At 35.1% G+C, this 24,428-nt stretch overlaps 3 protein-coding genes across 6 annotated transcripts; 2 read left to right on the top strand and 1 right to left on the bottom strand.

Moving 5' to 3' along the window:
- Positions 1–3,812: 3,812 nt before the first annotated feature.
- LOC127452443 (F-box only protein 32-like) lies at positions 3,813–12,378 on the top strand. The gene is made up of 9 exons (XM_051717889.1): positions 3,813–4,108; positions 5,111–5,220; positions 5,317–5,366; positions 5,457–5,549; positions 8,457–8,550; positions 9,285–9,469; positions 10,501–10,683; positions 10,882–11,025; positions 11,275–12,378. Exons 1-9 carry the CDS (start codon positions 3,987–3,989, stop codon positions 11,362–11,364), a joined length of 1,071 nt encoding a protein of 356 aa, XP_051573849.1. The 5' UTR covers positions 3,813–3,986; the 3' UTR covers positions 11,365–12,378.
- A 1,364-nt stretch (positions 12,379–13,742) lies between these two features.
- Positions 13,743–19,297, bottom strand: LOC127452461 (PRELI domain containing protein 3A-like). Of its 2 annotated transcripts, none has more exons than XM_051717913.1 (7): positions 19,135–19,297; positions 18,246–18,414; positions 17,841–17,930; positions 17,431–17,501; positions 16,962–17,064; positions 16,383–16,488; positions 13,743–16,202 (listed from the first exon to the last, which is right to left on the bottom strand). In XM_051717913.1, exons 1-6 carry the CDS (start codon positions 19,164–19,166, stop codon positions 16,417–16,419), a joined length of 537 nt encoding a protein of 178 aa, XP_051573873.1. In that variant the 5' UTR covers positions 19,167–19,297; the 3' UTR covers positions 13,743–16,202; positions 16,383–16,416. The 2 variants fall into 2 exon arrangements, with proteins under 2 accessions (XP_051573873.1, XP_051573872.1); XM_051717912.1 differs by having other exon boundaries at positions 16,411–16,488.
- On the top strand, positions 18,447–24,247 carry LOC127452458 (uncharacterized). Of its 3 annotated transcripts, XM_051717908.1 has the most exons (6): positions 19,704–19,744; positions 19,776–19,828; positions 20,749–21,012; positions 21,135–21,185; positions 22,520–22,657; positions 22,969–24,247. In XM_051717908.1, the coding sequence occupies exons 2-6, from the start codon at positions 19,801–19,803 to the stop codon at positions 23,133–23,135; spliced, it is 648 nt and encodes a 215-aa protein (XP_051573868.1). In that variant the 5' UTR covers positions 19,704–19,744; positions 19,776–19,800; the 3' UTR covers positions 23,136–24,247. The 3 variants fall into 3 exon arrangements, with proteins under 3 accessions (XP_051573869.1, XP_051573867.1, XP_051573868.1); XM_051717909.1 differs by lacking the exons at positions 19,704–19,744; positions 19,776–19,828 and adding an exon at positions 18,447–18,667; XM_051717907.1 differs by having other exon boundaries at positions 19,668–19,828.
- The last annotated feature ends 181 nt before the right edge of the window (positions 24,248–24,428 follow it).

Genomic DNA, 24,428 nt, shown 5'->3' with positions numbered 1-24,428 from the left:
GAACTTAAACTGCACAATTAAATTATAGAGTCAATAAATAAAGTGTCAGAATACTTACAGATTGCTGCTTGTGCTATTACACATAATTCCTAATTTCAAATTTAACCCTCACCTCCTAGTATTCATTGATGCAAAATCATCAATTACTTTGTCAAATCTGCCCAGCAATCACATGGTTGATACTTATTTTCTCAAGACCACTATGTCGATCCTGTGTCGTGGTGTACCTGTACTGTTTATTATGGTTATCTGATGTTTGTTCAGAATGTAAGAATGTATTATGAACATCTATAATCCTAAACATTTAGAGCCTTTTAGGCTGAGTAGCCTGTCAACTCGGGGCACCTTCCCCCCAACCCGATCTTTCGATCTCCGTGTGGGGACGGGGTGGCATAATTTGGGGCACCTCTCTCCCATTGCGATCTTGCGAGCTCGGGGCAGGAGCAGGGTGGCACGATTTGGGGCACCTTTCACCCATCGTGAGCCAGGGGCAGGGTGGTTCAATTCGGGGCACCTTTCTCCCATCGCATCCTTGTGAGCTCTGTGCAGGGGCGATCGATCAGGTACCCTGTTGTGCCTCCCCAGAGAGCGTTACCGTCCTAGGCGCCAACCTATATCGCCTATGCCAGGATCCGCTACTGCAACACACTCAAACTGACCTTAAATTGTACATACAATATTTGTTAGAAGTCTACATGCGATGTTAAGTTTTACAATGTGCTTCTATAAAGCAGATACTTTACAGCAGATATCGTGCAAATGCATTGCAATGTTCTGTGTACTCTGTTCTGTGTAATATAAAAGTTAATTCATTGACATTAACCTTAAAGGCTGAATAAAAATGGAAAAATAATATCTGTGTTACGATTACCCAATGTACAGTGAGATCTATAGTACTACATGTGCTTTTTTGGGATTGCATTGATTACACTACTTCAAACCAGTTCATATTTCAAAATGTGAACTTTCAATCTGAACATTTTGTGCTGTATATTGTCCTATCTATCAGATGGGAGATGATGGTGTTCAGACCTTGTGGGCTATAGGTGATCTTAAGTTATTTTAGGAAACAAACAAGGTAGAACATTATACCACCAGAATCATGTGGCTGGCCCAGATTGAAGATGTGTTGGTCCAGCATGTAAATTGAAACATTTCACAGCGTGAATCTGAGGGAATGATGAAATTAGTGCAAGAGTAACAGCAACAGGTGTGTTAGTGTGTCTGATGCGTGCGTGCCCACCAACATGAACACAAAACCAAAACAGTTCGAGACAGTTCCATCAACTTCATTTCATTTAGTTTTACATTCCATCTTCTTTAGTTTAGTCATTTTAACTGTTTAACAGGCAATTTTTGTTTTTTCAATTTCTGTGTTTTTCTTTTAACATAAAAAGGAAGTATGATTTAGCCATCTTAATGGTCAGGAAATCCCCTCATAAGACTTGAGAGGCAAACAGTGAACATGGCTTGGGAAAAGATATTTTAGGAGTGGGACAAATGTCACATTGTTGAACGTATGTGCCTTGCAATTGAAGCAAATACTTTCCTGATGTGACCAGCTAACCCTTTGGAATGAGAAGCTGATGACATGGATCCTAAGCCACAATATTACCAAAACATTTCAAACATCCATCTTTTTTATAAGTTTAGACTAATGCTTCAGTAACATCATTTATACTGGATATCTGCCTAAATATTCAGGTTGTTAATGTTCCTTAAATTCTAGTGTAGAAATACTGACCAGAGTCCACACTAAAAAGATCAGATCTGATTATGAAATGTGAGAAGATTCTCAACGAGAAGGAACAACATCGGCACTGAAACTTGAAACTGCTATTTCGTGACTATTCATTCATTTATTTTGTGGAATAAAACAAAACATAAAAAACAGACAGTAAAGTGAATTAATGAATTAAAATCCAAATTAAATATCTTTTTCAATATATTTACTTATTTGAATAAAAAAACAAGTATTTTTAAAACTAATAATATTTTTTTGACTTAACATATGATCATCTGAAAAAGGGAACTGCTCACATCAATATAAATATTGATTATGCCTTTCAACACGCCAATTAGTGGAACACTAAATCCAAGGTGCAATCTCATCCTCAGAAGAAGATTCCTTCTTGGAAAGTATGAAGCATTGGTTTCTGTCAGGGTTATGAAGCAACATGGTTCTCTGTATGAATGTGAAAACAGTCACACTATGCACATGTGCTTGCTTATGTGTCTCATCATGTGGCCCTGCTGATACATCTTGTTGAAGACTCTATGACCTTTTGCACCACTTTGTACAATCTACCAGACTGGTAAGGGGCAGTAGATACACCTGTTCTCGAGTTTTCTACTCTACTCTAAACACAGTAGTAGGCAGAATAGTTTACACCGAGCTAAGTCAGGTTTCATCAGCCCTCTAATGGCTGTAGTGAGAAGATGAGTGGACAAATTGTTGGATGAATGTTTCCTGTAACTTTAATCACACATCTGGCTAAGTTGTGAATGTCAAATGACCTTTTAGCAATCGCATGGGATGAATTTTCTCTGTTTATGAGTGTATGAGAAAAAATGTTGGCTCTCACCCTCTGAAAATACTCTTTCCCTCAGTTCTCTCTAAATACTGTGTCTGGCAAAACATTCCAAAAATATTCCTTCCTATTCAAACCAAGTTGTATTTGTGAATATTTACATTAACTGTGATTTGTTGTTACAAAAGATGGCAAATACTGATGTCACATCAGATTGCACACATCTATTGTGTTACTGACATTCATTTGGGTGTCTTTCATGTCTAATGTCTCAGTGTTACATGAAACCATTGGTCCTCATGGTAATTACAATAAAGTGTTTGTTTTAACATCAAGCAAGTGAATATACACCTAATAAAAACATGCAGAAGCATTCCTAAGGAAGGTCTTCACACAACCATTTTCAGATGAATAAAGATGTCTGAAAGGAAACAATCAAGATAGACAAACTCCTATTAAAGAGATTAACTTCATTTGTAGTTTCTCTTTTCTGTCAGCTCGTATTACAACATAATGTGAGACATCCACTGTAGAATCACATTTATTTTTAACTGTGCTACTCATTAACAAAAGTGAATAGGTTTTGATGAAATAAACTTCAAAAGATTTCATTATTCCAGTTTGAAGTGCAGTTCCCTACAACAAATTTTATTTCAGGAAGTTGATTTTGTTGTCTTCATAAAAGGTCAGCTTGACTTTGATCATGTTACTAACCGGTTCAGTGATATGGTAAAACACAGTAAAGCTTTTTTCCATAATGGTTAACTGGCCTTTGTTTGAGCTATTTTAGTATAGTTTGTACAAATTCTGATTAGAAGTAAAGTACAAAGTTAATTTATTCACATAAACTAATTCTTCTAACCTGCTGACCTAAAATCCCAAACCTATCCCACACCTCTCTCATTACTATTTTTAGAAATCTGTACCCATGCATGGGTTGTACATACACAACTGTGGTTAATGTTGCCAACTTACCCATAAGGGAAAATCAAAAGAGGAGTTATTTTATTTTTAGCTCATGTCTGGGGATTTTTGTGCAGTCAGTTTCTTTAATGTTTTAAATCATCAATAGGAGAAATTAAAGAAAAGAGTCAAACTTAAACTCACTAACAAATATTAAATTACCTTTATGCTTTTCATAAGCGAGTGCACGAGGACAGATGATCCAGCAGCTTACTGAACCCTGAGCGTGATTATGTTTCTAGAGAGGTTTTGCAATGTTAAGGAAGATGATAAACAAAGCCACGTGTTGAAGGAATCTGTCCAAAGGGGCGGAGCCAGAAAAACTTCCGGATTCTCCTCCTCACAATATAAATACAGCTGCGCACTTTTATCATCAGATACGCTTTCAAAACAGGATTTAAAATAGCAGTCACCACCCGAGAAAAACACTTCATTTCTTCAACAACTTTGTATTTTCTTGAGTTTTCTTACTTGCCACCTCGTTTCTTGAAAATGCCATTTCTTGGACAGGACTGGCGGTCACCTGGTCAAAGTTGGGTAAAAACAGAGGATGGCTGGAAAAAAACGATGACGGATGAAAACGAGACGAATAACAATGTTTCAGAACGAAAGAGGTCAGTGTTTAATATGTCAACATTTCCGTTTCAAGTCTTTAAACTGCTGTTTCCCTCTGTCGTACGCTAATAGCATCATCAACTATATGGCGTAGTTACAGCAGACGCGAAATATCTTCGTCAAATTCGTAAACTGAGTTCCTTATATATCTATAAACTACACTAATGTCAGTCAATGTTGTCTATCAAACACCTCTTTCCAACTCTAAAATAATAAAAATATGACCATAAAATATAAAGAACTGCTTGATAATAATGATAATTTAGTATTAAAATACAACCTGAATGTAACCGTTAGCCTAGATAACGTCATTTATAACTTATTTTTTAGGATTAAGTGAGGTGTAACGTTCTGGGAAGGTCGCTTTATGGTTATTAAAAAAACAAAAACAAATAGGAACCTTACACTAACGTTAGGAAAACGTTCTGTGGGGGTAAATGCGCAATGATCTGAGAGGGATTACGAGGATGCAGATCTCGTATTACAGCACTGCAGTAAATAGCTGTCGTATGCTTTTGTTTACTTCTCATCTGTTAATCACCTTGCTATTAATACACCAATAGTAGGATTGGTCATATGCTCAACGTTTCCAGAAGAGTCGCTGAAGATACAGGCCAGGAATGGCCTTGCTGAAAAGACCAGCATTGCTGGTCACCAGCTTATGTTGTGTTTTGGGTGCTGGTCTCCCAGCAAGGGATGATGGTGTGCTGGTGACTCTGCCATGCTTTTAAACTGGCTTCATAAGAAAGCGTGAAAAGCATGGCTATGCTGTTTCACCAGCTGGACCAGCACCAAACCAGCACTAACCTGCATAAACCAGCCTAGACTTTGTAGTCTTTGTAGCAGTGGGGTGAAAAATACTGCTTATTAGAATACTAAAAATGTATATTGTTTGAACTGTGCCTCTACTTTCACCATAAACACAATGATAAGATTGTGATCAACTAAAATGAAATGGCCTACCGCAATCACATATTTAATGAGATCAACTCTACTTTCAGCTACTGCAAAGAAGAACATGACAAGGAGAATTTGATCTTCAGCATTAATTACGATGTGGCTGCAAAGAAGCGAAAGAAGGACTTGCTGAACAACAACACCAAGATTCCTTGTAAGCATTGTGGCTGTCTTTGCAAAATTGCTGTTGATACACTACAGTCTGTTGTAAACAAACAAAAAAAAATCACCTTTTGTTTAATCGTTGCAGATTTTCACAGAGATCAATGGATTTATGTCCACAAAGGGAGTACCAAAGAGGTAAGGCCAGTTAATGATCCAAAGAGACTTCAATGTGAATAAAACGTCAGACAAGTGTTCGACTAACTCCAATTTGATTACTTCACACAGCGTCATGGATATTGTACTTTGGGAGAAGCATTTAATCGTTTGGACTTCTGCAGTGCCATCAAGGACACCAGGCGATTCAACTATGTTGTAAGGGTGAGTTTTCCCCCTGCCTACTAATAGCATGGAAGTCAGGGCAAACAGTGACAAAAGCCATGCTCCATTTTATAAGAAAAAAGGGTTAAACCTTTGACTTGGAGTGTGTGGCACTGTCTTCGTTTTCATCATCGCTCACAAGACAAGAGGGCTACTGGGGCACTTTTGTGGCAGATGCACAGGCACCATGCGTGTGTGCTTGTGTATTTTGTTTTTGTTTTAACCATGTTTCTTGTAAGGGAAAACCAAGAGTAAACAGACCGAAGCAGTTAAAAGGAAAGTTCTCCCAAAAATTAAATTATATCCTAGTTCCAAACCATTATGACCTTCTTCCATGGAACAAAAAAAGATGTTAGGCATTTCACTTTCACTGAATCATTTTATACAATAAAAATTAATGGTGACTGAGACTAAAATTCTGCCTAACATCTCCTTTTGTATTCTGTAAAAAAAAAAAAAAGAAAAAAAAAATATGGAACAACATTTAAATGACAGAATTTTCATTTTTGGATTGCACTGTCCCTTTACATTTTCTCGAATAAACAAATCAAATGTACCATCTCTTAAGTTAGAATAGGCTGTTACTTCTCAGGTTTAGGATCATGAAACGAGCTGTGGTGCTTCTTGATTTTGTTGTTCTAGGGATGAAAGCAAAGAACATTGACTAAGAGCAGATAAACACAGGTTGGTGTGATGTTGAGGTCACTGACACGCAGTGTCCTAACAGACAGCTGAGCTGAGAAAGGAGGACTGCAGCTTATGAAACCAGAACGGAAAATTAAATGACTTGGGTGCCCATTAACCCCTCCCCCCCCACCTTCTGTTTGCATTGTGACCATGAATTCTGATCTGATCACTTGACGCCACTGCGGTCTAGAGTCAACTATGAAGCGCTTAAGGTGCTCAAGAATTGGGTCATTAATCCCTGCAATCACTTTAGATGATCGGTAAACACAGATTCAGGGTCAAGTGAACCATAGTTCTGTACCATAGTTCTTTACTTGTACAGTACTAAAATCACTTGATTTCTCTGCATTGTATCTATATTCATTAATTTAATGCTTTTATTTTTCTAGAAATATCCAGGTTGAGCACAGGCACAGTTGTGACACAGTAGTGTCAGGTTTATCTTCGAGTTTGTCTCGTGGTTGTCTGGCCTTGTGCTGGTGTTGCGTTAGAGCTCAGTTACAGAGATCAGATTAAGCAGGGATGGAAAAACAGGCTCGTGAGACTACTTTAACTTCCGCTCAACAAAGACAGCTATAACCATATAATATGTCATTATTGTTGTTTGCTTCAATTTACTTTAGGTCATGATAACTGTGTAATACAATAAAAATTAGGGCTGTCAATCAATAATTTGATTAATATCGAACGAATTACATTATATGACGATTAATCGAATTAATTGCGATTAATCACATATATAAATATTTGCCAAGAAAACCCCCCAAATAACAATAATTGAATATAATGATACATTTATTATCGTTTCAATAATTATAAATATATATTATAAATATAATTAAAATAATTGAAATATATTACTGTGGCAGATAAGTAAAGCATTGATAAGACAATACATATTTTGGCTTTAGATGGCACTATATTGTTTATTTCCATGTTATTGAACACAAATTTAATTAGTCTATGATAGATTTATTATTGTATCAATGTACATATGTGTCAGACAGGCACTTTTAGAGCATCTCACTTTGGTTGCGTCGTATCACAAACGCTTTTTATTTATTTATTTATTTTTTATTTTTTATTTTTTTAAGTTGCTGTCAAGTTTAACATAGCAGAGACTATTTAGCAGCTAAAAGACTTTGAATGTAGTTTGAAACTTAGAAAAACACATTTCTTTGTGAACAGAGAAAATTAGTGTAAGCCGCCTGGTTTAAGTAGGAGTGGGTGGAGACATTATATCCAGTCATACTCCACATAAAGGCACTTGAAGTGGCTGTCATGGGAGGCTCGATGTAGAAGAGTGGGGCGAACGATGATGCTCACACAGGTTTCTGGGTTGCTCCATGATGTGGATTGGGCTGCTCTTACATACCAGCCATGTCACTTGACAGCCTTTTGAGAACACAACTCTCCTCTCACTATCTACTCTTTGCTATCCTTGCATAATGAACTAGGTGTTGGGAATCTACTCTTACCAAATAAAATGCATGCACACAAAGTGCACATGTTCGCTTCCATCAGAAACACTAATGCACAAACAACCTTTCATTGCTATCTCAAAAATGCATAGTTTAAGGGAAAGTACATGATGACAATTGTCATCATGTACTCACCCTCATATCATTCTGAACCTGTATCACTTTCTTCTGTGGAACTCAAAAGGAGTTATTTAGCAGAATGTCGAAGCGTTTTTTGTTTGTTTTTTCAAACAATGAAAGTGCCATGGTGACCACAGTCACTTTCAGATTGCTCACAGGGGTTCTAAATACAGTTATTTAATTATTTATTTTTATACACAATTTACAATCATATTTAATCAAACTACACAATGATCACTCTTAAGACTTTTTATAGATATTACAGTTGTTTTTTTTTTTTTAAATGCATGATTTCCTGTAAAGCTGCTTTGAAACAGTGTGTGTTGTGAAAAGCGCTATACAAATAAAAATTACTTGACTTGACAGATCTGACTGAAAATGATGACAGAATATTAATTTTTGGGTGAATTATCCCTTTATGGTGTTGTTGATTAAAAGTAGTACATTCTGCTCCAGTCTGTTTAGATATGAAGGAATGGATACCTGATTATGTCTGTACTTTAGGAATAACAACCCTGCTGAGACAGACAAAAGCCAGAGTGCATGTGTTAGGGGATAGAGCTCTAGAGAGTGGAATATAACTGTGGAATATAACTCAAATTTATGTCTAACATTTCAGCTGCTGGAGCTGATCGCTAAGTCCCAACTACCTTCTCTGAGCGGAGTGGCACAGAAAAACTACATGAACATTCTAGAAAGAGTAGTACAAAAAGGTAAGGTCTCACTAACTTGTTTCTTTCTGCTATCTCACTTCTCCATCTCACACATGCGCTTACACTCACTCATTCCATAAATGTACAAAATTATGGACCAATATAAAACATTTTTTTTATAAAACACTTATTTTTACATGCACATTATAACTTGCATTGAAATTCTGTTTTGGTTAATAAGACAACAGGAAAATATCTGTCATAACAGAATAGGTGTTAAGTCTTTTGCCTGCATTCGATCACTACAAAATTAGTTTGGTGGCCTTAAACAGTAGCTGAATGGAAATTTCATAATTGCCTGCAGTGGAAAAAGCGACATGCCTCTGAGAGCAAACAGAATCCTCAGGCATATTGTAAACCAAATGTAAGCCAAAACTAAACAAAGATCCTGGCTGTTATGGGAAAATAAATGGCACGCTTGTACATCATGACTTATTGGTATGATTGGACTTCTAATAATCCCTAAACATTTCATTCCACTCTGTTAATATACCTGTCTTTTTTCCTTATTCCTGAGTAAAATTAATGACACAACGTGATTTTTAATGCTATAGTCTGAAATATTTATAAAAACAGAAAGGTATGCTGTTGTTATGTGCATTATGAAAGCAACTGGCAAGAACTTAAAAGTATCCTGTGTCAAAAACCAGACCCCATCAACAGATGTTGTTGTTGTGTCCTTGATTTCTTTTTATAAACTGTAAATACTCTGCACTGTCTCTTTGCTTGTTCAGTACTAGAGGATCAGCAGAATGTCCGACCAATCAAAGAACTGCTGCAGACACTATATGCATCACTGTGCAGTCTGGTTCAGGACATGGGCAAGTCAGTTCTGGTAGGCAACATCAACATCTGGGTTCATCGCATGGAGAATATACTGCAATGGCAACAACAGCTTGACAACATTCAGATCAACCGGGTGAGTGTAACCACCCCAGATATAGCAAAGAGTCTGTGAATAACTCAATACGTGTGCACACGATACCCCCTTAAAGGGATATTTCACCCCAAAATATAAATTGTCATTTACTCACCCTTATGATGTTCCAAACCCATATGACTTTCTTTCTTCGTTTGAACACAAAAGGAGAACATCTTGCAGAATGTCATACAGGTCTGGAACCGCATGAGGGTGAGAAAATAATGACAATTTAATTATCCTTTAAAGCGATAGTTCACCCAAAAATGAAAATTCTCATCATTCACTCACCCTCATGCCATCCCAGATGTGTATGACTTTCTTCTTCAGAACACAATGAAGATTTGTAGAATAATACCTCTATAGGTCCATACAATGCAAGTGAATGGTGATCAGACCTTTTGTAGCTCCAAAACCCCCACAAAGAAAACAGAGAAGTAATCAATATGACTCCAGTGGTTAAATCCATATCTTCAGAAGTGATATTATAGGTGTGGCTGAGAAACAAAAATATTTAAGTCCTTTTTTACTCTAAATCTCCACTTTAACTTTCATTTTCCGATGTGAAAGTAAAACTAAACAGGCACCACATGTGACTTTCAGATGTAAAAGTGAAAGTGGAGATTTAGAGTTAAAAATAGGACTTAAATTTTGATCTGTTTCTCACCCACACCTATTATATCACTTCTAAAGATAAGATTGAAAACACATGGACTACTTTTATGTATCCTATATGTGATTTTTGGAGCTACAAAGGTCTGATCACCATTCACTAGCATTTTATGGTCCTGCAGAGCTGAGATATTCTTCTATAAGTCTTCATTTGTGTTCTGAAGAAGAAAAAGTCATACACATCTGGGATGGCATGAGGGTGAGTAAATGATGAGAGAATTTTCTTTTTTGATTTAACTATCCCTTAAAGCCTAGAGATGAAAAACAAACAAACACGTGTTTGTTGCTTAAATAAGCAAACTGCTGCCTTGAGGTTATTCGGATAACAAATTTTAGCTGAGATGTTCTTCTTTTTCCAGCCTACAAGCACAGGTATGACATTTCTTGACCTGCCAGCTAGCTTACAGCTGAATATCATGCACCGTCTCTCCGATGGACGAGATCTGGTCAGCCTGGGCCAAGTATGCCCCGACCTGATTGTTCTGACAGAAGATCGTCTGCTGTGGAAAAAACTCTGCCAGTATCACTTCACAGACAGACAGGTACAAGTTTGTGGCTCTTTACATGGATTGTGAAGTTAAGTTTTTATCTGATGGCAAACCAGACAAATTCAAGTCTTGCTACAACTTGAACAATAATCTTTGGAATGTCACTGACAATGTAAATAGATCTGAAATATGGCATTACTCCCTATCCTAACACTAAATTAGGATTAAACAATTTGCTGGGCTCTTTCACAGATCCGCAAGCGTCTAATTATGACGGATAAAGGGCATTTGGAATGGAAAAAGATGTACTTTAAGCTTTGCCGGTGCTATCCTCACAAAGAGCAGTACAGTGACACACTACAGTTCTGCACACACTGCCACATCCTCTTCTGGAAGGTAAGACTAAATTAAAGCACAGAACGTGTACTAAATTAGAGTTTTCCTAAATTTTTGCTTTATATAAATAGAAAGCTTGATTTTTAAGATTAAAATCTAATATAAATAGAAAGCTTGATTTATTATAACAATGTATTTTGTGTGTGTGTGTGTGTGTGTGTGTGTGTGTATGTGTGTGTGTGTGTGTGTGTGTATATTATATAAAATTATGACAATAATAACAGTTTTCCTTTATTTTGTTCACTTTAGGACACAGACCACCCTTGCACAGCTAATAACCCAGAGAGTTGCTGCAAGCCAGTGTCTCCACAGGGTTTCATCAACCTATTCAAGTTCTAAGAGGCACTGCATTGCTGCCATGTATATAGTGTCAATAGTGCAAAAGATTCCTGGATGACTTGAGACAGGGAATAGATGGGGTTGGATTAAGTAGGTGTCATATAATGTTAAAACACTTTGAGGATATCCGAGAAAATGTATGGAAACTAAATGTTCAAGAGAAAGATACACAACAATCTAAACTAAAAAGCTGTATTGGGGGGAAATGTAAAAACAAAAAATGATCCGTTTATTTATAAAGGATCTATTTTTATTTATTTAGCATGAATCTTGTTTACTCAAATAAAAAGTTTGAATGATGACTAGAAAAGGAATGTTTGAAAGGATCCTACTTGCATAAAAAGCCCTTATGCTGCCAGGATTCCCTGGTCTCTTCTGTGAATGTAATTTAGGTTTGATTTTTGGCAACAAAAACATCTGTTGGACTACTGTTTAAATTTAAGATGGCATATTGGTGCTTATAGCAAGAGAAGTGCATGAAGAAGGTACTGTATGTTTACCAAAAATGGCCTTAACACTTGTGTGCAATACTTTTCCAAATGCATTTTTGTTTTCCTTTTTCACTTTTATACATTTGATATTTTTAGTAGTTTGAGTTTAAACATGCATCGAAACATAATAAATGAGTTAATACTAATGCATAGATCCATTAAATATGCCATTTTGAGTGCTCAAAACCAAGGCTTCCATGTTTGTCATTCACTTGCAAATTGCTTTATCTGAATAAAACATGTATCATATTTTCATTCAGATATATGGTGGAATGGATGAATGAAGTTATTTAGATTTTGTTGTGCAAATTCTCACAACTGAATGTTCAATAACTCTTGCATGTGTTGAGTTTTCGATACCAAGGGGTTTATTTTTTTTGTAACTGGTCATTTCTCTGCATACTATGTTATTTTGGATATTGGAAGACAGGCTAATGGATGTTTAAAATATACAAGTCTAATGTTCATGAAGAGCTATATGTCACTGGTCCTGTTGATGATTAAACCAAAAAGACAACTATCATTGCCTTGTGAGACTTTTACTGATGACTTGTGGCTTTTCAATGGTATATTCATAAATGTAGTTTATGCTGTTTAAATTTGTTAGACATTTAAACAAGACCAAGACTGGTGAAGACTAGATTTAAAGTTTGAAAATGGTTTAACATTCAGTTTGTGTTATTTTGAGCAACACAAAGACTATCACACAGTGTTCTGGAGTTGGATTTCTGCACTAAACATTTGTTGTTGTTATACATTAGTTCGAATATTTTGACATACAGTATGTCATAAAAATATTGTGCTCTGTGATGGGTTATTTAAATAACATTGACAACCATGTTAATGCAGAGAAGTCATGTTCAGCATATTTTACTATAACAAGACATTCTCAGCCATAAAGAACGCAATTAACCAAAACTAATTAATTACTTTATTAAGGTGCTCTGTCATTTTTTATTTTTTTTTTTCATTAAAAAGGGTTTACTCCTAAAGAAAATAATAGCAATTTTGAAACGCGAATAAAATCATGTCCACTCACATGAGATGAAGACTCCAGTCATATCAGTAACCTTATAAAAGCTGTTTTATTCTACATGGAGAGGGTCCCTCATGGGGGCTGCCATTTTAGAATCATATGTCCAGCCAAATACTACTGGCTTCATCTCTGTAACCACCCTGTTATTGGACACTTTCATTCATTGTTTAAATAAATTATGGCTGACAGTCAATTGTGAATTTCTACAATGGAATCAATAACTGAACATAATTGCGTTTGAATGATGCTGCATCCAGGCCTCTAGGTGTCAGTGTAAGTCCAAGATGACGTTAATAAAACAATCACTAAATGTACCTTTAACTCTGTCGTGTCATCTTGGACTTACATTGACACCTAGTGGTGTGGATGCAGCATAATTCATAATCAGTAGTTTTCAGTTACATGTTTCCATGTTTCATTTAATCCACAAGTGAAAGTGTCCAATAACAAGATGGTTACTGAGATTAAGCGAGTAGTAATCAGCTGGTCATGTGATTCTAAAATGGCAGCCCCCATGAGGGTGCCCTTGCCCCATGTAGAATAAAACAGCTTTTATAAGGTTACTGATATGACTAGAGTCCTCATCTCATCTGAGTAGTCATGATTTTATACATACAGTATGTTTCAAAATTACAATTCATTTCTTTATTTTAATGAGTAACTTTTTTAATGAGGAAAAAATTATTGAGTGCACTTTTAACTGAGTATTAAAACGTGTATCTCTTTGTTTAACCATTCAAAAAACGAATATGCATCAAGGCGAAACTTACAGTTAATAATAAACTCACAGTTTTCTAAAATAGCTCTAAAATTTCATTTTATTAAAAGCAATATTTTCCACAGGAATAGAAGTGGCTTAACTAGTGAAAAAAAAATAATCAGAGATTGCCATATAACATTCTTTATTGCAAAAAATAAAATAAAAAAGTTAGATGCCTACTTAGCAGATTTGCATTTCAAAAGCAGATATGCATTAAAACATCACTATTCAATGGGAAATGTATCTGTGGAAAAACTAATGAAGCCATATTCAAGGCTGTTATTATTTCTTATTTTTATTTTTTATATAAACATTCAGCAAATAGCCTCCTGTACATTTTTAAAGATAATTCTGCCTTAACAATATAAGAGCCAAAGTCTGGGTCCATATTTGAACCTCATCACTGCTACACAGCTCAATTATAAAAGTTCAAAAAAGTTCAAGTTTTTTGTTGTTGTTGTTTTTCCTTGCCATCAAGTCCTCAAAACAAGTTAAAGTTTGTTTACACCTTGGTTAATGTTACATCATGGGGGGGGAAAGATGCTGACGAGTTTTTTCCAGTGGAGGAGCGCAACAGTATTTCACAAGAAGGTCACGTAATTTCACTTATGGCCTATGACTAAAAATGTATTATTATTATTATTATTATGCTTTTATTAACTGTAAATAACCATGATATTGGAGATAATTTCATTAAATTAAACTTAAATGAATATAATAATTAAAACAATTATATTTCATAATGTTGTAGTAAATGAGGTACAAATTCAGTAAATTCAACCACCTGATAATTAACAGGTCAAAAAATAAATAACAAAAAATCAGTGTGAAAAATGGTTTGGACCAGCAATATTTCATGACAACATGTTAAAAAGATAATTTATGTAGAGACTGCTATCTTGACTTATCATTTGTTATGAAACTAAACATAAATCACTCAAGATGTTTCCAGTCTGCACAAGTGAGGTTTTATTTTTCTCAAATGGATAATTTAAGTAACTCTCTTAAAGGTGCAATATGTAATATATTTACTGTACTAAAGCATAAAATGATCATAATATTTTATCGGAGATTTAGGAAACATGCTAAGTTGAAATACTGGCTTCTCCGAAAACAATGCTACAGCCAGCATATGCTACTTTGAAATGTCTGTTTGTGTTTTGGCCTGTGTGATCCCGCCCACTGACCATTTCCTAATAGTATTTCGACATCACGTGTTGCAAGATTTGAAACAAGTTAGCGGGCAAACACAGCGCGCTGCAGCAATGGAAGCCAGCAATACACCTAGCTAACATTGACAGAGTTATAAAAAATCCACATTAGCTGGTTTATAATTTGCAAACAATAAAAACATTGCAAACGTATACATTAGCTCAGGTGCTGACTGGCCTTCGGAAGAACCGGGACTTCTGCCGGCCGCGAAACGGGGCCGTATGGGCCGCAATAATCTGAAATGGACCGCCGCGTTATACAGAATGGGCCACAAAACGTCGCCGCGTTATGCCGAAGGGGGCAGTGATATACAAAAAAGGACAGCGACCCCCGCCCCCCTGCAGTACCCATTTTAAACGCTTGATGTCAATGTTACTCATTGCTCCTTTAAAATACTTTTTCCTCATGTTATTTTTCTCACCAATAGTGGGCTCTATAAGGCCTTAAATATCTTTCAACATATTTACATAAATTAATTTCATTTGTCAAAGACTTTAAAGTCCTTATACTGAATTTAATATAATGAGAACTTTCAAAGACAATAAAACCATTCATAATTCATAATTTAACAAACATATTTTGTAATACTTTTCCACAATAATCAATAAACCATGCTTTGCATACTGAACCACAGCTGTATTATTAGAATAATAGAATAAATAAACTTTTGTTATTTTTTAAACATAAATGCTCATAAATGAACAAAAAAACTGGGTTGACAACAAAATAAATTATAAAACAGCATAAACTTAGTTTAAGAAAAACTTTCTTAGTTAACACTACAAACAGACTTTTGATAAGTTATAGTACCTATCCTACATGTTTTAGCTAGACTAAACATTATATCTAATTACACTTTTAAAACTCATGCAAACCTTAACTTTCAGAAACAAAAATTTGGAGGGAAACATTAGATAGAATCAAAGTCAAGATGTTTTTGACAAAACCACCTCCAAATCACAAAATAAAGATTAAGAACACACCAAAAGTTCAACTATTATTCTGAACTTTAAGGTGCTCAGTTACAAATTAAGATCCAATTGATACTGGGACCCCTGTTATCACATTAAAAGAACACTAAAATAAGAGGTAGTCAGTGCATTCGTAATTTGAAACAACATTCAAAACTCTAAACAGTTCCTTCTGTAATAGTGCAGTATTATGAGGTTTTAAATCCTTTTCACATCAGTGCATAAATGAGCACTTCTGACTACCTTGACACACTTCATACAAGCATCAACACAAAGAAAGCTGGGGTAAAGTCAGGCAGGCCCATTCCAGGTTCCAGAGCTGGTGCTGCTTATGTCACTCCTGATCATGTTGTCTTATTTCATGGTCTCTAAAAGCACAAGTGAAACAAACATAGAACATTTTAATGTGGTTACAACAGCTACACAAATATATTTATATTACAAACATTTATGCCTTATCTTCCTTAGACCTTATATGATAACCCAGACAAAATATAAAACAGAAGAAGAATCAAACACTAATGAGGTATCATCTGGTTTATACCAACCAAAAACAGATGCTACATGAAACGTTACCACTGTTCAACACAGGTCACATAGAGGGAGATTCTCCCTTTCAGAGTTTTGGATGATCCACTCAATGGCATCCCATCCCTATGACAAATAATGAGAGATTTGTCACGTTCCAAATCATATCTTATCAGGTTCAGCTTTAGTGATCATCTTCAAAGCCTACAATACTGTATGAAGAGTAATGCTACATAAAATGGTATTAAACAGTTTTCCATAACTGCTAAAAAAAGACATGACTAATGACTAAAACTAATGAAACTACTTCTTTATTTCTTTTTTTAAAACATCCACAAAAACATTTGCTAGCTAGGGACAAAAACACATGGTCTGCGCATTTAAGTTACTTATTCATGGGACTTCTCTGATTATGTCACCAGAAAAATAGGAACTACTGCTGAAGTTCCCATTTATGCATGGAGTAGAGAGTAAAAAATCCATCAAAAATTTTTAATCAACACATGATAACAGGATGATTTTGAAAGGGATATTCCAACAGCTTAATCCTGTATTTTGTAAATATTTTACAGAGTACAATGAAAGCAGTATGCGTCTACCTTTCTTGCATTGGCTGACATTGTTAGAGCCATCAGTCCCTCGAGATAGCTGCTAAGACTGACCCCCTTCACTGTGATAATCGCTTCTTGGGTTAATACAGTGCTGTATGAGTGAAGCAGAAGTCGTCGTCACCGCTGGTCATGACGTTTCAGTTAAAAAGGGAAATCGGAGCTCAAAGCTTTGTCAATGTGTTATAAATAGGCTAAAATTATGAAAAACACTGTTCAGTAGTATTGCTAGAAATGGGATCAGTAACAATACAGTAAACAACAGTTTACTGTAACTGACTTTGTCCAGCCAGATATTGTTGCCTTCTTTCTAATGCTGTCACCAATTTTCAATTTCCTTTTTGTATTACATATTGTTGTATTACTTACCATTTGTATTGTGTGTACATTTACATTCAAGTATTTCCATTAGATGACAAAAACAATAAAGTGAAATATGTTTATGAGCTGATTCACTTACACATCTGGATTTTCTGGATGAGGCCTGTAGACAAGCCTTTCATCCACAGATATTAAATTCGTTAGGCTTATCTAAAAGGAGAAATGCATTTCTTTAGTACAAATTAATCTGAAAATAGATACACATTTATCATTTTATTTACAGTAATATATTTAATGTTTTTTTTTATTTTTAAATGTGCTCCTTTTCTCTACTGCACTTATATTTCTACTCTATACTTGTACTTGTAAACAATCGCTTGTGTAATCAGTCGCTTTGGATAAAAAGTCTGTTGAATAAATTCTAAATGAAAAAAATGCAATGTAATGTTAATTAAAAAAATAATCATCACAATATTCAGAAGCTCCATTTAATAATCTAATAAGATTTGCTTCCTGTAACAAGTAGTTTAAAGGTAAACAAACACTCACGTTTGTTGAGCAAAGCTCCATTTTCTTTTCTTCTGGGTCCACAATGGAATGCTCTTTTACATATGTGATGGTTCGATTTGTCCCTAAAATCTTAAAAAAAAAAAAAAAAAATCATTAATATGTGTTATCATGTTGCTAAAATTTTGCAGTAATCTTTAGTTGTGTGTTGAAATTTTTTAATGACCAACCAAATAATATTCTACTTTTCATGATTTTAGTGTTTTGGTTATTTTAAGTTCAATTCAAAAGTAAGTCCAAAAATGCTATTAACTCATAATAAAGGGAGCTTCCAAAAGTTTTCCTATATGTTTCTCATGTTTAGCATCTTTTCTCTGTGCACCTGTCCCTACAGACTAAATTTAGTAATATGGGGTCAAGTGTATTGGGGGAAGCATAATGCCTAACCGCTTTGACAATCCCTGGAAGACCCCACTCAGTGCTCAGGAGCCGATGACTGTGAAGACGTCCACTTGTGTCCAAGTTCCTATCAAGAACATCCACTCCAACAACACTAGGGTTCATTGGATTGGGATACTTCCTCATAGCTGCTTTGATCACTGTCTCCCAAGGGTAGCTGTGTGAATGCAAAGACCACATAAACAAAAAGTCATACCAATAGTTTGCAGTGGCTTATGAGGAAGTGCGAGATCTAACAATGACCTCATCAACCACATACAAAAGAGAAATTTAGCATAAATAGAAGCAGCAAGATGTTGTGCCAGTGTAGTTAATGAGGACTTTCACACCGGTGCACTGCTGCAGTCCATCCTATTATCTACAATGAGCATCACGTCCATAACAAGAGATTCTGGGACCTTAAAACAGAGGTTTGTACAAGATCATTAATTGACTGCGTTAAAAAAAGAAAATAGAAATGAGGAATTACACTGCTTTTACACAATTCTGTTTCGGAGGCCTGATGAAATACTGTACAGAGCCTACAATACATATTAGTTTTCATATTATCCTATTCATATTGTTCATTATTATTATTATTATTATTATTATTATTAAATCATATTAAATTAGTATTACATAATATTCACTATATCATTTTCACTGATGATAAATGATATTGACTATATCATTTTCACCTCACTCAAGATATCTACTTCTGCATTTCCGTGAAAACATAATTATTCGTCCTTTGTAATAATGTAATGCATGGTGAGTTACAAGGAGTTGTGCCGTATAAGGCATGCAATGCAAAAATGTGACCATACCGGCTACCGGCTATCATAGGCCCAAATCAATGTTGGAATCTGTGTTCACGAGCGCTACGTTGCTTCTCTACCTGAACATGTGCTCCGTGCTCCAGATCTTCATTTCTGCAACTGAAGTGCTTCCAAACGAAGCTGGACTGTTATCATAAAATCATAATTTCACTCTCTGCTCCCATTACACCGGCCTGCATCACTGCCTTATAAGATGTTCATCTAATCAAGTGCGACGGAACCTCCCTATTATAACGGCAACCACCAATAGACATCAAGCTTGGAGCGACTGACGCTTTTAGACGACTTGATGTGGATCAGCGTTGCGTTGCAAAGGTGCAAAAGTAAACTTTGCGGCTGATGCAGTCAATTTAATTTGTGTACAATGCATTACTTTTAAACGCTTTATTATATTAGGTGCACAATAAACTAGATCAATCGTTTGACACTGATTTCCCCGTCATTTGATAAATAAATGCATTGATGCATGATAATGCATCGTATGTGTGTAGCTGAATTGTTTTTTCTGAACATTAGGCATGACTTATTTGTTGTTTAGTTGACATTAAAAACTGCAGCTAACCAAGATGACATAATACACGAAGGGGAATTCGTCTCGGGAAACTATATTTGTAAGCGCATGCGCACTCGCAGCTCCGCATATCAATGGTGCTGTTTTGTTTTCACATTGCATCAGATTAGCACTTTACATTGGGGTGTTTGGTATTGTCTGCGACTACTGATAGATGGACGACATGGTTGTTATATCCTCTGGTAAGTTTTGAACTCCCAGTCTACATTTTCGTATGTCACATTAATGTTTCCTGTTTTGGCAAAATAGTAAAGAATGTGAGAACAAGGAACTGCAACAAAGTTATAATCGCTTGTAATTTTTTGGCCGAATTCAGTAATAAAGCAAATGTAATAATCACTAACTATAGGGTACAAATGGGCTTAAGTCACACCTTAAGGACGTTTAGCTTTTTCCTGGTCACAAAGTGTATCAAGAGTTAAGAAATACATTTCTTTTATTGAATATTGATGGAGCAACATAATTTGTGATAAGAAATAATAACGGACGGTTGTTTTGTATTTTCTGTTAATTTAAATCACATTTGGCGTTTCATAAAACCTGAAGTGTATATATATATATATATATATATATATATATATATATATATATATAAACTGTAATCAGTCAATGTGAAAAATTATGTGTTTTAAAGGGGCCTTTAGCCCCTGCAACAGGGGGCTTTTTACCCCAAGTACTATTCGTTCACCCATTGGACAGTTATTAAAAAAACTTTTGACTGAATCACCTTGAACAAAGTTGAAAATGACAAATAAGTATTTTGCCTCAAAATAAATGTGAGAATTTCCAGGATATTCATTAGCTACATAAATTTGCAAAATTGTAAAAATGATTAAATATTAGATCAAATGACCTCAAAATCAAACTTTAGACATTACACACAATGATCTCATCAATCAGGAAAATGTTGCAGTGTATAGTGACAAACAAGACTTTAGGAATGTGCTTTGATAGTTTTTGTTGCTGTTTAGTGTGTTCAAATGTGCCTTTTAACCCTTGGGTCCTTTAGCCCCGTTGTACCCTGAATATAAAAACTCATATCCGTTGCATACACCTTAGTGGACTTACTACATTATTTCTCTTTTGTTATCTTTCCCAACAGAAAAGCGATTACAGCGATATTTAGGTTCCCTCAGTAAGTCTATGACAGGGATTTTAGTTCAAAGGATGTCCAACTGTTTGTGCAGGTCACGCACAATCACAAAGTTTGAAGGTCAGGTTGTCACATCGCAGGCCACCGACATGCAGAAAGCCTCCAAGCTAATGCAGATCGTCATCAAAAAAGGTCGCAATGCATGCAGCTCGTTCTTCAGTTGCCTCGGAATTTGTGACCCGGCGTTGTATGAGAGTGTTACAGGATCTCCAGGTTGAACAACTTGTCAAAAATTTAGCACTCCTCTATCAAATAGACCTGTATCGCTGTATGTAGTGTATACTAATTTCTTTTATTCCTTTCCATTTTCTTTCTTTCATGCGTTTGCCATTCAGTACAAATTAGTCACGAGGACCATCACCATTTGGAGGACATCCCATTTTCAGGTAGACATTTTTGCTTGTTTTCCTTCATTATTTGTGACTGATACCCCAAGACTTGCTTCTGTTTTGCTATAGCAACATAGAAGTTTTTCTTAAAGGGATAGTTCACACAAAATTTTTAATTCTTTCATTATTTACTCACCCTAATACCACCCCAGATGTGTATGACTTTCTTTCTTCTGCAGAACACAAATAAAGATTTTTAGAAGAATATCTCAACTCTGTAGGTCTATACAATGTAAGTTAATGTGACCAAAACTTTGAAGTTCTACAAAGCACATAAAAGCAGCATAAAAGTAAACCATACAACTCCAGGGGTTAAATCTGTCTTCAGAAGGGACATGATGGGTGTGGGTGAGAAACAGATCAATATTTAAGCCTTTATTTACTATAAATCTCCACTTTCGCTTCCCCATTATTATTCTTGTTGTTTATTGACGATTTGCATTCTTCTTGCATATCGCCATCTACTGGTTGGTGCTGGTCAAAGGTGGAGATTTAAAGTAAAAAAGGACATAAATATTCATGTGTTTCTTACTCACACCTATCATATCTCTTCTGAAGTCATGGATTTAACCACTGGAGTCTTATGGATTACTTTTATGCTTCCTTAATGTCTTTTTGGAGCTTCAAATTTCTGACCACCATTCACTTGCATTGTGTGGACTTACAGATATTCTTACTAAAAAAACTTTGTTTGTGTTCAGGAGAAGAAAGAAAGTCATACACATCTGTGATGGCATGAGGGTGAGTAACTAATGAGAGAATTTCCATTTTTGGGTGAACTATTCCTTTAAAATTTGCTTGAGCTGCATATGCCTATTTTTAAGATTTAAGCATTTCAATTTCATAACAAAATTCCATCAAATTGTTAAACAAAATTAATGATTAAAGATTAAAATATGATTTTTATATAATTTAAGATCCCTCAATTCAATTTGATGGAATTTTCTTATGAAATTAAGATGCGTACATTTTAACATTACTATTATTATTGTTATTATAATTATTAATATTCAGTGTAGACAACCTATTTTCTTGTTTTCTTTACTCTGTTATTATAGTGGCATATTACTTTTTTAGGAAGTCTCAGGATAGTAGGCCTGATTAGGTAGCAAATTCATTTTGCTGCTCCTATTCAATCACTAATAGATCACCTTACTTCCTATTGTTGTTTTACGGTTGCTTCCACATTTGTGGTATAGAAGTTATTATAAAAGAAAACTGCACACTATGATTCTTCCCTAAATTACTACCGACTAAGTGCTTTGTTTATCTGTTTCACATCCTTTGATGCTAACACCATTGTTCTATCTTTTTGTCTTCTTGTTTTAAAGAAAAACAATTGCCATTTCCACCTTGTATCATAAACATTCAAAACTCTTCCCTCACCAACTGCATTATTGGGAACAACAACAGCCAATGCATTACCTGTGACCAGCATTGTTGGCTCTCTCAGAATGATGCAATCAATGGTAAGAGGTTTTGAAATTAGGTCAAATGCTTTGCATGTGCTGCTCCACAAAAATACTTCACACTTAACAGTGAACTTATACTAATATACTAATTTATTTATAGATATTACTAAAATATAACACTTGTATAGTATACTGTATGTAAAAAGAAGTTATAAATAAGTAGATACATATACATTTAAATGATTTGCTATTGTTTTGTTTTTTTATTGCATAAAGACAATGATCATATAGAATCACAACATAATAATGTATGTATTCTTAAATAACAATTTATTTGATAAAGATTTTTTTATTTTTTATTTAAACAGTCGATGAAATGGAAGAAAGTCAGGGCCATGACCCCATGATTCCAGTGCAGGACACAATGAGAGGCAACAGTATTAACATGGAGAGCTCCCACCTAGAGTATATCACCATAGGGGACCACAACAGCATGGTTGTCAGTGATAGCTCCGAAGTTGAGGAATATATATAGATTGCACCAAATATGGATGGTTAAGTAGCAGATTCTACACTGAAGGTTTCATGTGAAGGGTCAATCATGTACCACCCCCATGTTCAGGTGCTGCCAAACATTAATTGTTTAATCATTGAAACATTATCCTTCATGGATCATTCTAAACCTGTGTGCCTTGATGTGGCCATGGAATTTAAAACGGCCCTGCTTTCTACTGAACATTACTGTTTCACAGTGCTTTCAGACTCATGTTCTAATGGGTACATTAATATTTGTGTTCAACAGAAATGTCAGAAATGAAATCCCATTAAACAACTAACAGTGCAATTATTTATGCTGTGTTTTTTAAGCTTTTCTTAACCTTTTATAGATGTTGTTTCCAGTCTTGTTTTCAGTGATATTTGTGTACATAAAATCTATTGAGTTCTGACGGACTATCCCGATGTTTCAGTAGATGTTCTGTATTTTTATAACTATATATTTTATATTTGTATAACTATCATTTTTCAGAATATTCCCATAAGAAAAGTTCTGGTGGAATTTGTCTTGTGGAAATTGCTAGTATGTTTTTGAATGTGGGTTCTACAGGGAAATTTTTCTTCTGTCCTTTGTGGGTTGGGCTTTGATTCAGCTGACCAATGTTGATCCTGTGGATTGTCTGTGTTTTCTGTGCTTGTATATTATTTATTTGGAATGCACTTTGACACAGTGTTGATTGATGATGGCTGAGGCCTAAAGTGGATGATACCTGTTGATATAGTGTTTACACTTGATGACTCAATTATCTCATAATGCCACTTAATAATTATCTACTGATTATTTCTTGTTACTAGTAAGTGATAAAAACCTTTTACGGTAGAGAGCCATTTACACACATTCGTTTGGAGTTATATTTGTAAGGAAATATGATTGTATTTTGAAATTGTATTTGTATTTAGAAATGTACTCTATATTTTCCTATACTTCTAAGTTTTTATGCTATGAAACTTGAATAGAATAATTTATGACAATACCACCATCATGTTTTAGATTATTCATTGTTTGTATAGGCCTCTAGTGTTTTAAAGCTGTGACCTCTATAAAGTTTTGCAAAAATGTCTGTATGTTGACAAAATAAAAAATAAAAGGAGCATGTATTAATTTTTGCTTTACAGCTCAAATAGACAGAAGCGTGATACCCATTCAAAATAGATATCATTTTGATCAAACAATTTTAAATTATGAATTTAGTAATCCAATTTTTTGTTTAAACTTTACTATCAAGCAAGGCCACGTGACATTTCCTTCAATGACTCCAATACCCACAATGCC

Source organism: Myxocyprinus asiaticus, chromosome 15 (genome assembly GCF_019703515.2).
Source record: "Myxocyprinus asiaticus isolate MX2 ecotype Aquarium Trade chromosome 15, UBuf_Myxa_2, whole genome shotgun sequence".
Taxonomy (NCBI): domain Eukaryota; kingdom Metazoa; phylum Chordata; class Actinopteri; order Cypriniformes; family Catostomidae; genus Myxocyprinus; species Myxocyprinus asiaticus.
The sequence above is the reverse complement of the archived record's forward strand: the minus strand, read 5'-3'. Positions and strand labels throughout refer to the sequence as shown.